The 14849-nt window shown below is 45.6% G+C and overlaps 1 protein-coding gene across 1 annotated transcript; it reads left to right on the forward strand.

Annotated features, from left to right (window-relative positions):
* The first annotated feature begins 1568 nt into the window (after positions 1-1568).
* On the forward strand, positions 1569-4577 carry LOC146519356 (keratin, type I cytoskeletal 50 kDa-like). Its single transcript, XM_085156550.1, has 7 exons — positions 1569-1987; positions 2504-2586; positions 2907-3063; positions 3268-3429; positions 3761-3886; positions 3967-4187; positions 4405-4577. Exons 1-7 carry the CDS (start codon positions 1610-1612, stop codon positions 4502-4504), a joined length of 1227 nt encoding a protein of 408 aa, XP_085012676.1. The 5' UTR covers positions 1569-1609; the 3' UTR covers positions 4505-4577.
* Positions 4578-14849: the final 10272 nt, after the last annotated feature.

The raw sequence follows: 14849 nt of genomic DNA on the forward strand, positions 1-14849 counted from the left end.
AGCAGGGTCCGAGTGCAGCCGACACTCTCAGCCCAGACAGGTTAACCAGGGCTGGGCAGTCTCAGTCCACGAGGGCCGGTGTCCCTGCAGGTTTTAGATGTGTCCTCGAACCAGCACAGCTGATTTAAATGGATAAATGAGCTCCTCAACATGTCCTGAAGTTCTCCAGAGGCCTGGTAACGAACTAATCCTGTGATTCAGGTGTGTTGACCCAAGGTGAGATCTAAAACCTGCAGGACACCGGCCCTCGAGGCCTGAGACTGCCCAGCCCTGGTTAACCCTTTAACAACAGCCTGTGTGTTGACAACCAAAAGGCTGAATACAAACGTCTGTAAAGGTCATCCAGGTCATCGTAGGCTTTTTCTTTTTTTTTACCTTTTTCCCACAAATGCACCCAATCTCAAACAGTCTTCGTTCTGTATGCAGCGATCTGACCAACCTCAGCCTCATCTCAAAGAATAACTTTAAAGTAGAAACTTTTTAAGTAGAAATAACTTCATCACAGCTGGTGTTATCTGTTAAAAGACGTTTAATGTTCTAGATTAAACCAATAAATTATCAACGTTGTGATTTTCAAACTGTTAGATTTCACTTTTTCTTACCATGTTTTATTTCACAGTCGAGGAGAAGTCCAGTGACCTCTGATCAGGTCACAGTTTGGTTGAAAAAGGCAGTTTGTGAAGCTTCTTCTCAGGCTTATCTTCAACACTTGGGTGGAATTTTGACCCAATATTTGATCAAAGCTACCTGACCTATGACCCAACAGAAGTAGGCACATCACCGACTCCTGAGTCATGATTTCTGAACCAATATTTGGTGACAACAACGTACGAACCTGCGGCTTTTACCCAGCAGTTGAAAATAACGCAGCATTTCCTGGAGTGTTGTTTGTCACCTTATTTTTTGTTTTTTATTTAATGACACAAGAAGGTCACTGTTGAGTAAAATGAAGAGTACAGGAAGGTTTGACCTTTGACCTTGAGGTGAATCAAACCCTTCAGGGACCATATTTGCACTCTAGGCTAATATAAACCTTATAAAACATTTAAAGTGAAACAACAGCACTTCCTGATTCGTAGCGTGACAAACACACCGATCACAGCCTCGTCACACAAACATCTTACAGAAGATATTCGTGTTTCCGTGTTGTTGTCCTGATGTTGGAGCACTGTCCCTCCGTGTTTGCTGACAGGTGGAGGCAGAATGAACAAAGTGTTTCATTGTTTGGTTGCACAATAAGCAGGAGGAGGAGCTGCAGGCCTGCAGGGCACAAAAACAACAGACAGAAGCAACAGACAGGCTGCGACACGATGGCAGGAATCCGTTGGACGGGGGGGAGAGGACACTTCGGTTTGAAACTATGACTCAGATCTGAAGGGGGGGGGGACACCCACTCACCTCAGAGACTCAGGTATGGACGTAGATTTCGAAAGGCACATACGACATTCCTTTCAGCCTGCCCCGAGGCACGGTGGGGGTGGGGGTGGGGGTGGAGTGCTGCGCTGGGGCGGGGGCCGTAATCCCTCCCTCACTTGCATAAAAGCAGCTTGAGCTGGTCTCCGGTTCATTCTCTCCTCGTCTCTGTCCAGAGCAGAAAAAAGCCTCCAGCATGTCCAGCATGTCCAGCCATCTCTCAGGATTTCGCTCCAGCTCCATGAGGGCCGGCAGCGTGTACGGCGGCGCCGGGGGACACGGCGTCCGCGTCTCCAGCTCAAGCGCTTCCAGGAGCTTCTCCTCCTCTGCTGCCGCAGGTCTCGGGTCTGGTGGCTTCGAACTGGCCGACGCCGTCGATATCTCAGACAACAAGAAGATGGCCATGCAGAACCTGAACGACCGCCTGGCCTCCTACCTGGAGAAGGTGCGCAAGCTGGAGACGGCCAACGGCGACCTGGAGCTGAAGATCAAGGAGTTCCTCGAGAAGAAGACCAAAGTAGAGGGGAGCGACTACTCTGCCTACTACGCCACCATAAGTGACCTGCAGGACAAGGTGAGAGCAGCTTCTTTCTCAAACATGGTGAAAACACCAAAGGGCATCACGAGGAGGATCTGGAGAGGGCGTGCGGCGGCTTGTCCTGCTCGGCTGCTGCTCAATGGTTTTTGTATTTCCTGTCAGACATGTTGCACTTTTATATGTGGTGGCGTTCTTGGCTCGAGTTTGTTCTCAGTGAAACGTCTTGGTGTCACTGAGACACAAAAGAGAGAATAGAGCTGTGAGGTCATGTGAAACACGGGAGGGGCATGAAACCGACCCCCCTCTCCGACGCGCCCTGCAGCAGGATCTGTGACTTCCTGCAGGTGCGGCCACACCCGAGGTCGCCTCTCTGGTTGTACATGAAACCACGAGGGGGAATTTGTTTGCACTTTGCATATTCTTATTGTTTGTTAATCATTTCTGCAGCAGGTGGTGAACTGGCGGCGAGGCCGGGAGCCACGCCCGTCACATGATCCTCATCCCAACAACACGCCACAGTTAAAGCTGAATATTTCCTCCTTCTGTTTTCAGATCCTCGACGCCACCAACACAAATGGATCCCTTTACCTGACGATTGATAACGCCAAGCTGGCTGCTGACGACTTCAAAATGAAGTGAGTCAGTTTTCTGGTTTTTAGTTTAAATGTCAGACACAGATACATCGCAGGGTTGGTGCACGTCCAGTATTTAAGCTGCATCCACCACTAAGCAAAGAAACTCTGAAGGATGGATTCTGAATGTTCTGATGTTTGGGACTGAGCATCTCCAGAAATATTTGCAAGTAACCCCAAAACTCTCTCATGTGACCACATGCAAAAAACCACCATCCACACCAGGCTTCCCACTGAGATGTAAAGTAGCTCCCACAGCTCCCACAGCTCCCACAGCTCCCACGGTTTGCATGACTCATTCGATGCTGCTCGTTGCTCTACAGGTACGAGAACGAGCTGAGCATGCGTCAGAGCGTGGAGGCTGACATCGCTGGGCTGAGGAAGGTCCTCGACGAGCTGACGATGACGAGATCCGACCTGGAGATGCAGATCGAGTCTCTGAAGGAGGAACTCATCCACCTCAAGAAGAACCACGAGGAGGTGGGAGTAAACCCAGAGACCAACTATGAACAAATAATAATTAACTGGAGGAAATAACTATGATGACACATTTATAAACTATTAGACTTTGGTTGATGATTTTAGAGAGAAGACTGAAATTCAAGAGCCAAAGTCAAACTTATTGCATGAATTATTATTAAAGCTCCATCTCTGCATTACGGGCGATGCTTTCTTCTTCTGCAGGACTTGCTCGCGCAGCGCTCCCAGATGAGCGGTCAGGTGAACGTGGAGGTGGATGCTGCCCCTCAGGAGGATCTGTCTGCAGTTATGGCCCAAATCAGAGATCACTACGAGAACGTTGCTACCAAGAACCGCAAAGACCTGGAGGCCTGGTTCCAGACCAAGGTGAGACCGCAAATCAGCCATGAATCCGTCTGAGATACGTTCAGACAAACACAGCTGAAGCTGTTTGTGACAGCAAAGGCTAGAAGATGAGTTTAACGCAGTCTAGTGGCAACAGGAGGAACTGCACTCAGTCGCTGATTTTGTAAAAACTTAAACATCTATTAGTAGAAATTTTACAACATAGATTTTGCTCCTGCGAGCTCGTAGAGGAAACGTGTTCTGGCAACATCATTAAATCAATTTAGCAAAGTGTCGTCTGCAGAGCTGCTGATGTCAGAGCTGCCACCATTTCAGATGTTTCTCTGACTTTTGTGTGTCTGTGTGTTTCCAGTCTGATGAGCTGAATAAGACGGTCTCTGAGAGCACAGAGGTTCTTCAGTTGTCTCGCTCTGAGATCACGGAGCTCAAACGAACTCTGCAAAGTCTGGAGATCGACCTCCAAGCGCAGCTCAGTATGGTGAGTTTGAACCTTTTACTGCTGACTTTTCCTCAGCGTTCGATTCTGCAAATCTTCTCAGACTCTTTCTTCGTCCCCAGAAAAAGTCTCTGGAGCACACTCTAGCCGAAACCCAGAGCAGGTATGGCAGCATGCTGGCAGGTTACCAGCACCAGGTGACGTCTCTTGAAGAACAGCTGATGCAGCTGAGGGCCGACCTGGAGCGTCAGCGACAAGATTACCAGATGCTGCTTGACATCAAAACCAGGCTGGAGATGGAGATCGCAGAGTACAGAAGGCTGCTGGATGGAGAGCAGGGCAGGTGAGCTGGCATACGTCCATCATCAGGAACCAGCTACTGCTACACTTTCCCACTAATTTGGTTTCAAACACTTTGCTACTGATCTGATGAAAACTCCTAATGTGAAAGTTAGCAGGTGCACTAATCTCAATCAACTGTAATGTTGAATAACAGCACAGGTAGCTTTTGCTTAAAGGATGATACATTAACTGGATTTGTGTCTCTGTGTTTCCCACAGCTCGTCTTCCTCCAAAACCACCACTCGCAAAGTGGTGATCGTCACCAAAGAGACCACTGAGGACGGAGAGGTGACCATTGAAAGTCAGGAGATTAAATGAGACGACAAACACCCGTCAACACGTTCATAAACGTTCTCAGAAGTGCACAAATAAAACTCTCCTGATGAACTGATTAATGTGTGTGTTTCAGTTCTCTCTCCCTCTGAGATATTACATTTTTTAAATAAATACTTTTAAATGAATGAACATCAACATCCAGAGCTGCAGTTCCTCTAACGTCCAGCAGAGGCTCCAGCATTGAATCCGTCCCCATAAATGCAGCAAAAATTACAGATTACACACATTTGCAGACAAATTATAGACACGTCATCATAACTGCTGTACAAAGTGAGGAGGTTTTAAAATTCTCTTAATGCTTACCTGTCTGAGGGAGCGAAGCAGAGACTCCATCTCTAAAAGCGCTTCATGTGTCACAAATTCAAATTTTATTTGTCACGTATGCAATCATACATAGTACAACATGCAGTGAAACGTTGCTGTGCAACATAAAAACTAAACATAGACATAAAAGTAAACATAAAAGTAAATTACCAAGAAATTTACATAATATACAAATTAAAATGCAAAAATTTACAGTAAAATTTAAGGTAAAAAAAACATAAATTCAAAGTGCAGATGAACAAATGTAGGAAATCATAAAGTGCAGATGAACAGTTGCTGATGTATGAGAGAGAGTCCAGCCTGTTCTGGTCTTAACGAAAGTGCTTCCCAGACCTGAACAGTGAGAAGACTCCATCGTTGGGATGGGAGGTCCATCATGAGCTTCCTGGCTTTGGTCTTGCATCACTTAGTGCAGACAGACAGCAGGTCAGGAAGCTCAGAGCTCACAGCTGAGGTCCGTCAGTCTGAAAGGTTTACAGCTGCAAGGCGATGATCCCTGAAACATCTGGGGAAATATTCAGTGGATGAGACAGAAGCTGAATTATGTGGGAGGTTCGAGTCCTGCTACATCAGCGTCGGACTAACGGCGTTTCCTAACGGGACCATCAGAGCAGCAGGCGGACGCTTCAGGGTGACTCGCTGAAACTGATGGATGAATGATGAATGGATGAATTCTACTTTGAGTTTCCGTGTTTCCTCCAGCTGTGAACTGACACGGAGCGGCTCTCGTGTGATCTGATTGGCTGATTTGCAGCATCAGTATTTGCAGACAGTCTGAGTGTGTGTGCTGGGGGAGGTTAGCAGCAGTCGTCCTCATGCATGCAGGACTGAGCTCGTTTGCTCAGGTGTGTCTTCTCACCTGCATGTTGGCGTGATGAGCGTCTTTGTTCAGCAGCTCAGTGATGTGTGACAGCAGGGAGTCACCGCTCTGCGATGCACTTCAACATTAACTGATCCGACTTCTTTCAGACCAGCACAGGAGCGATAACACCGATAAGATCCACCAAACACATTCAGACATGTTTGTTCAGAGCTGCAGCTCTTTATGTATCTTCATTACACATGAAGGGAAACATCTGAAACCTCTAGAAACAATCGTTATTGATTATTTCTTCTAGGTCGTGAAAAACTATTACAAGATTTTCCTCATTTGGATCAAAAATGTTTCTGGAAAGTACATTAATGCTCTCGCTGTTTGCTTGGGGCTCCTTTAATATGAAGTATAGCAGCAGGCAGCTCACCTGGATGCTACCTGAGTGTCTCACAGACTCTGTGGGGTTCAGGAAAATCAAACACAGGAAGAACATCTGACCTCAGGTCTGACCAGTGTTGGTCAAGTTACTTGAAAAAAGTAATCAGTAACTAATTACTGATTACTTCCCCAAAAAAGTAATCCCGTTACTTTACTGATTACTTATTTTCAAAAGTAATTAATTACTTAGTTACTTTTTAAAAACACGATTTACAACCTGAATAGGTGATAAAGTGATAGATCTTTCAGCCCAATTCTACTTTTTCTGCATAATCATCATACAAAATGTAATCAAATGGAAAAGTCTCTTTTTAAAACTTGTTTTATTAGTTTTAATCTTTTAACTTTATGCATCAAGCAAACATTTAATTATCTGCAACATTCTCTGACTGGAAAAAATTAGTTTAACATTTAAACCTATTTTCTGCACATTCCAGCACATAAAATAAAATATTTTGTGTGTTTACACTCAGTCTTTCAAATAGATGCAAGTAAAACACAGCAGAAAATAAATAAAGTCAAAGACTAGCGGTCCTGTTGCTCTATTTTCACCTGTAAAGCAGGAGTGGGGTAGGCGGAGGTTTACCCTGGTGCAGGTGTGCAGCGGTCAGTGGAAGAATCCGCGAGTTTCTCTGTGAGTTTCCCATTACGTCGTAGCTACTCGGTGCTTGTTTGGAAGTTTAGGGGTTTTTTTCGCTGTAAAAAGAAGTTTTCTTCCCACGCACAACGGACACTAATGTTTTTGTCACTTTTTATGGAATCAAACTCAAAGTAAGGTCAGTACTTCCACGCTTTAAACGCTGCACGCTCATACTCTCTCTGCACTCCATATATGATCCATTGTTGATCTGCACACAGCTGTTGTCACGAACGTCGCACTCGCTTACGTCACTGTCATGAGACATTCTCGCAAAAAATCACGGTTTTAGTAACGCAGTAACGCAGCGTTCCTACGGGAAAGTAACGGTAATCTAATTACCGTTTTTGCGATAGTAATCCCTTACTTTACTCGTTACTTGAAAAAAGTAATCGGATTACAGTAACACGTTACAAGTAACACGTTACTGCCCATCTCTGAATGTGACTCAGTCAAAATGAGTCCCAGACCCGTGCTATGAATGGGTATCAATTTTAGAATTATAGTTGTTGTATTAGAAAGCTCAGGTGCCAACAACACCCACCCAGCAGGGCGACCCCGCCCCCCAACCATCTGTTTGTGGGTTAACTGTGAAAACTACCTGCTGACGATCGCTTTGACTCCACGAACCTGTTTGCAGGAAATGTTTGAGATGCAAACAGGATGACGAGTGTTTGCAAAGCAAACAGCAAACCGGTCTGCTGAGGCGAGCTGGGGAAGGTGTCAGGTGATCCTGATGATGTCAACAAGCACCTGGCTCTGAATGCATCTCTGTGTGGACATCGCCATGAGCTCCGTCACTGTTGAAGCAGAAACGAAGTGTTTTAAACCAAATCACTGTCATCGTCACATGTGCAGCTACACTGGTGCAGCACATGTGAGGGAAATTCTTGTGTGTGAGCTTCACAAAAAACAGAGGCGTGCAAAATACAAGAACCATCAGAACAAAGCTAAATATAAGAATGGGAATCTGGGAATTATCAGAATAAATATATGTACAAATATAAGAATGTATGCACATTACTGAATATGTATATATACGTGTGTGTGTGTATATACATAAAATAAAATAAAATATACTGAGGTCAGCAGTTGGATATTGTGCAAAACAAATGGCATGTATGTACAGTATGGAGCGCATCATGTAAGTGAAGGCGACGCGTCTATGAAGGGCTCAGCAGGCTGATGGCCTGATGGCTGCTTCAGAACCTCCTGCTTTATCTCGTCCTTTAAACCAAATGACTGAGCGAGTGATCGAATTTAACACATTAACTTTTCCTCCAACTGCTAAAAGCATCAATTTGTTTATTTAAAGTTAAACACAGAGAATGTGTACATATATGACATATCATATACTCAAATCATAAATCTAACATCTTAAATTAATGACATCATGATCACATATGATGTCTTGATGCTCATTCATCCAGATAAGCAAATCTCCAAAAGTTGATTCTGTTCATCTGGAACAGGGAGGCAGAAGAACATGAAGAAGAGTAAATGTGGTTATCCCAGCTGGACTTTTGTCAAAGCTGGAAAGGCTCCTAAAGAAAGCTCCAGCCGATCCAGGAGAGAAGGACAACCTCTGCACCACCAGACCTCAGCCTGCATGTGGTAAAACACTGACCCCTAGTGGGGAGTCTGCTGTTATTACAGTTAGTTTTTCAACGATTTGGGGTTTGTTTGCTTTTTGTTTGTTTTTACAAAAACAACAACAAACAAAACAAACAAAATGTCCCCCATAAATAAATAAATGACAACAAATAATTTAATAACAAACTCCCATTATCTGAGTGAAAAGGCTCGATTTACATACTGACCTTTATGCCCGGCAACACTTTCATCATCAGATTTCACCAAAACAAAGATACAATAAATTATAGATAAATAAATAATGATAATCTCTTCTGTTTCACATTTCAAACATTTTTTAAAATGTCTGCAGAGCACAGCACGTCCTTCATGAGTTTTATTTTTAAATTTATTTATTTATTTTCAGATTTTTTTTTTAAATATTTGATTCTTTTAAAATATTTCCTCCAAGTTAAGTTTTCATCTCCCTGATTTCAAACAATGGAAATTCTTTTGAAAATCATCAGAGCAGAACAGCTAGATCATAAAAATCTGCATAAAAAACAGATTATTAGCATTAGTTTAGATGAAGTCCGCCAGCAGAATTTATCACAAACAAAAATCCATCTTCATTCCCTTAATTTAAACATTAGTCATCAGTACTTTAACTTTGTTTTCTTTTGTTATAATTTATTAATTATTTGTGTCAAATGATTTGACCGAGCTCCCACTAGAGGGCGCTGTCAGGTAACTTCAGCCTTCTGCGGAGCTTCTTAGCTTTAGTTTCACTTCAGATCAAATCAGCGTGTTCGAATTGCATCCATTTCACTTGCATAAGGAGTAAAACTGTAACAGAGCTGAGCAGGCATCGCAGCAGAAAAAGACCTGATGAAGAAGAAGAGAAAACGCACAAATGTTGGGCCCTGATGAGCTCGCCACCCTCTGATGTGGTCACCGGCCTCAGGGACCAAACTGTGACTCACAAAGTGAAGCAGGAGCTCCATTCAGCGTGAAGACAGTAAAACGTCCCAGCAGAAACCAACTGAACATGTTTCTACTCACAGCAGAGTCTCAGAGGTGAAGCTGTGAAGAAACGCTGCCCTCTGCTGGTCACAGCAGGAAACACAGCCTCCAGCTTCAGCCTCTCAGAGCTGCAGAGCACTGACACAGGAATCTATCCAGAGCTGGGGAGTAACTAAGTACAAATACTTCAAGTATTTGTAGAATTTTCAGGTATCTGTACTTTAGCTGGGTAGTTTTTCTCTGACAACTTTTTATTTTTACTTCCTGCATTTTTTTTGTAATGTTTATTTGTTTTTAGAACAAATGGAAACTTATACAGCACACCGCAAACATACAACATATTGAGTTTCCCGAGAACATCACCCCAAACCCTAACCCTGCCAGCCCCTTTCCCCCTCCCCACCCCTACTCCCTACACTTTTTAAACAAATATCTGTAATTTCTACTCCTCACACTTTAAAACAGACTTGTTACTTTTGCTTTAACACATTTGAATCGAGTTATTATTTCATCACTGCGAGCCTTCAATCATCAAAGCGACTTCGGCATCTGGCTACTGCTGCAGGAGAGGAGCGAGCACAAAGGGAGTAACGGGAGTGCAGCGTTTCTATGAACTCAACAAACACACAAACTGTGTGCGTGCAGTTTGTCCCACAGTGTGCTGCAGCTAAAGCTGCTTATTTTTCAGGGACAGCAAAGACAGAGAGCTACGTTCACTCAGAGATGGAGGAAGATAAGAAAGAAGGAGAGGAAGCAGAGAGCTTAGAGTCAAAGGAAGGATGCTCGTTTAAAGCTCACATGGAAGTGTTGTTCAATCTGTACGTGTCACATGATGTTTGTTCATAAAGCTGCTTCTAAACAGACTGACTGTTATTGAAAGGCTGCAGGTGCAGGATGAACAGGTGAGTCTGCTGCACAGTGATGGTTTAAAGTAAAGACCAGTGTGTGACTGTCTAATATAAAGACAGCATACACGGCGTCAGTGTGGAGGATGAAACCAGCCAGAAACATCTGCTCACATCTGGTTGAATTCAGGTGCGAGCACACCTGTGTGTACAGCCTGCACTAAGAACACTCAGTAGAAATGATTGTGAGCTGTGATTATTTTCCCACACTGAGACTTTCAGCTGATTTTAGGTTCCTGCTGAATCCACTTTAACCTCTGACTCTTCACACGTTCCTGTTTAGAGTCAAAGTCACAGGCGACAGGAAAAGCTCATGTTCGACTCAAGCTGAGCACATTTATTAGAATGAAAACAAACTGAAATAAAGTTTCTGTTTCCATCGACTGATATTATTTTGTTGTTACATGAGGCTCAGGGTTCAGTCAGTGTTGCACAAAAATGGAAACCTTCTCCAAAGACTTTTACTTTCTTATTTTGAGTGCATGTCAGAGCCGCCATCAGACCTCCTGTTCATGGTTCAGGTCAAAGAGACGTTTGCAGAATAAATATTGATAAATATTAATATCATTATTGGTTATTAGCCCTATAGTCAGTTTTCTGTGTTTTTAAGGGAACAGGTGAGCGTGAGCGCTGTGGTGCACACAGGTGTGCCGCACGTCCACATCAGGCTCTGAGGCAGTTTCAGCGTCAGGTTAAAGTATTCATCACTGTGAGATTCAGGTTTGGTGAATTTATCACTCACATATCTCGACTCCAGCTCTGAAATTCATACCTAATGAGGTCGTCTGCAGTAATAACTGAGTTCACAGGTTCACCAACGCTGCACAAACAGGATGTGCTGTGAACTCTGACCCAGTCCTCACCCTGCACGTCCACAGTCCTCGATAACAAACCACGGCGTGCGGCCCACACCGCCTGAGCTCGCCTGATCTAAGCCGGCCCGGTTACCACTCGGATGGGAAAACCTGGAATTTACTGAAACTGAGTTTCAGGTTTTCAGGCTCATTTCTGTGCAGATGCAGAGACGTTTGATCCTGAACTGATCTTCTCTGTGACCCCCCCCCCCCCCCCCCCCCCCCCCTACAGGTGGTTTATTTGAACGTGTGCCGAGCTGCAGCTTTAACGTGACTGATCAGCGTGTCGGGCTTTAACAAGCAGGGAAACAGGAGCGACGCGTGCGCAGTAACTTCATTAACGTCTGCACAGCTCTGAGGCATTTTCAGTCACAGACGCAAACTCGGCTTCTTGTTCACTCGGTTTTACACTTTCTGCATCTTCACTGGTTCAGAAGCTTCTTCTTTCTTTCTGTTTCTGTGTCAGAGCTCTGAAAGCTGCTTGTGTATCTGTGGCTGAATGATTGTGCGTCCTTTGTGTTGCTGAATCAGTTGAGCGAGCACACCTGTGTGACAGTCAAAGCAGGACTCATGTAAAGCGTTGTGATGTCTGCATTTGCTCCTTAAACTGAACTAATGGAAAAGACTGAACTCCTGATAAACAGCAGTGCTGTTCACACCCGAGGTCAGTGAATAACCCGTCTGTCTGCCTGTTTTCAGCCTCGTTTCTGTCGTGTTTGTGTAACGGCTGGTTGTGCTGTTTGATGCTGGAGTGAGTCCAACAGTCCCGAGGCTTAGAAACTGCTGGAAGGCTTCGCGTCGGTTATTATCAGTGAGGCATTTGAGGCTTTTTGATACCAGTGAGACTCGACGAGTTCTTGGAAGAGTGAAAATATTCAGTCGAGTGATTTCAGCTGGTAAATACTCGTCTGCTGCTCTGCAGGATAAACCAGGTTTTAGTGTCAGTCTGCAGAACCAGCTGCTCGAAATTACACACGAACAACATTAAGCTACTCACGCAGAGAAGAACGGCTGCTGCTGCATCATCCTCCTCATCATTTCTGCTACACTGGCAGGGCTAGGGGCCAGGACTCTCCTCTTCGGGTTTTTGGGGGATGTTGCTAACTCCGGGTCGATAACAGGCACCACACCCGCAGTAGATGTGCTCGGTGTGAGGTCTCGCAGCAAGCTATCAAATACGGCGCATTTCTCAGCTTTTAAAAAAACGCTATGTGTCGCCAGGTGTTTCATCAGATTTGAGGTGTTACCTCCTTTGACAGCATCACATCATGGCACCGGATACCGGTACCCATCCCTACTAAGGACCCCAAAGCGCTTTAAACAACCAGTCATCCACCCATTCACACACTGGTGGAGGCAGCTACAGTTGTAGCCACAGCTGCCCTGGGGCAGACTGACAGAGGCCAGGCTGCCATATCACACCCTCGGCCCTTCTGGCCAACACCAGTAGGCGGTAGGTGAAGTGTCTTGCCCAAGGACACAATGACCGAGACTGTCCGAGCCGGGGCTCGAACCGGCAACCTTCTGATTACAAGACGAACTCTTTGAGCCACAATCGCCCCTGTTGTTAAACTGTTTGCTCACATGGAAACGAAACACTCTCAGTACCACAGCTGCATGTTTGTGGAAACCTTCAGTGAGGCCACACTGTGGTTTAAGCTACGAGCTCTGGTAGGACAGAATAATCCTTTAATTGTCCCACAAGGGGAAATTTGGTTGGAACAGCAGCAGAATAAAAGCACATTTACACCCAGAAAAAAATATTTACATCATGGACAATAGTTACAAAAACAGAGTACTGTACAGTTTTTTTCATATACTCTGAGAAAAATAATATGCAAGTTACAACAGTAGTAGTTGTTTCATTGATTAGTGCAGTTACGGCGCAGATGTAAACATCTGTGTTTGTTGGGAGCAGTTCTGATTGTACAGTCTGACAGCTGCAGGGAGGAAGGAGCTGCAGAAACGCTCCTTCATGCATCGAGGATGCAGCAGTCTGTCACTGCAGCAGCTCTGCAGCAACATCTACATGCATGGGGTGGGAGACTCTGTCCATCAGAGATGTTATTTTGTCCAGAGTCCTTCTGTCTCCCACCACCTGTACTGGGTCCAGGGTGCATCCCAGAACAGAGCTGGCCTTCCTGATGAGTTTATCCAACCTCTTCCTCTCAGCTGCTGATAAACTGCTGCTCCAACATACAACACTGTAAAAAATGACAGATGCCACCACAGAGTCATAGAAGGTCTTTAAAAGCGCTCCCTGGACTCCAAATGACCTCAGCCGCCTCAGCAGGTAGAGTCTGCTCTGACCCTTCCTGTAAACAGCATCAGTGTTGTGGCTCCAGTTTATTATTCAGGTGAACACCCAGGTACCTATAAGAGTCCACTATCTCAATGTCCACTCCCTGGATGTTCACCGGTGTCAGTGTGGTGGGTCTGCGTCTCCGGAAGTCCACCACCAACTCCTTGGTTTTCCCGGCGTTGATCAGCAGGTGGTTCTGCTGACACCAGTCCACAAAGTCCAGAGTCCACCGTCTGTACTCTGAGTCGTCCTCACCTGTGATGAGGCCGACTATGGCAGAGTCGTCAGAGGACTTCTGTAGGTGGCAGCGTGGGGAGTTGATGGAGACGTCTGCAGTGTAGAGGGTGAAGAGGAACGGTGCCAGCACAGTTCCCTGTGGGGCCCCCGGACTGCAGACCAGCGTGTCAGAGACACAGCCCTGTGTCCTCACATACTGTGGACGTTCTGTGAGGTAGTCCAGTATCCACTGGGACATGTGGTGGTCCACTCCCGATAGCTCCAGCTTATCTCTCAGAAGTCGTGGCTGGATGGTGTTGAAAGCACTGGAGAAATCAAAGAACATGATCCTCACAGTGCTTCCAGGCTTCTCCAGGTGAGTCAGGGCTTGGTGCAGGAGGTGGATGATGGCGTCCTCCACCCCAATGCCGGGCTGGTAAGCAAACTGCAGCGGATCCAATGAAGACCTCACCAGGGGGCGCAGATGGTTTAGAACCAACCTCTCGAGGGTCTTCATCAGATGTGATGTCAGGGCGACCGGCCGGTAGCTGCTGAGGTCCTTGGGATGGGAGGTCTTTGGTACCGGTGCCACACAGGAGGTCTTCCACAGCTGTGGAACTTTCCCCAGTGACAGGCTGGGGATGGTGTGTTCGTTCCTTCTCAGGAAACACTGTCACCTGGTTACTAAAAGAGCACACCTGCACACCTGTCGCTCCTGACAAATCTCTGGGTTTTTTTCAGCTTAGCTTAGCAGCAGTCCTGGCTCTGCTTCACCCTGTTGTTGCATTCATGGACACTCAACTGTTTCTCCATCGTGGTGACGTGCGGCTTCGTCTCTGCCTGACGGAGCTGTAACCTGCACGTGTGGGCGGCTCGCCGAGCTGCTCGTAGATGCCAGAGTTTGAAGGTCACGGTTATCGGCCTCAGGTTCTGCTGATGATGTCGTGTTGTGTAGATGATGAGATGTTGACAGAGAGGAACATGATTCAGTTTGTTGCCGGTTGTTGACGCTCGGCCTCTCTGATACACTCTTTTGATACCCGATCATGTGACCTGTCAGCAGGTCACATGATCGGGCGTTAAACAGCAGTAGGAAGCTGTTCAACAGAAACAGCTGTTTCTCTTTTGCACTGCTGACTTTTCCAGACTTTTTGCTTCCATCTCAACCTTTTAGAGACGTTTTGATGTAATCAAACTGAAAAATTCTTAAAATGTTTCTTAGTTTAAACGTTTGACATGTTT

The sequence above is a fragment of the Neolamprologus multifasciatus genome, chromosome 4 (assembly GCF_963576455.1).
Source record: "Neolamprologus multifasciatus chromosome 4, fNeoMul1.2, whole genome shotgun sequence".
Classification (NCBI taxonomy): domain Eukaryota; kingdom Metazoa; phylum Chordata; class Actinopteri; order Cichliformes; family Cichlidae; genus Neolamprologus; species Neolamprologus multifasciatus.

Excerpts from the sequence above, each read along its gene's own strand:
- LOC146519356 (XM_085156550.1), top strand. The coding sequence starts at position 1,610 with ATGTCCAGCATGTCCAGCCATCTCTCAGGATTTCGCTCCAGCTCCATG. Across the intron at positions 3,064-3,267 it reads TCAAGAAGAACCACGAGGAG|GACTTGCTCGCGCAGCGCTC; the intron begins GTGGGAGTAAAC and ends CTTCTTCTGCAG. Across the intron at positions 4,188-4,404 it reads CTGGATGGAGAGCAGGGCAG|CTCGTCTTCCTCCAAAACCA; the intron begins GTGAGCTGGCAT and ends TGTTTCCCACAG.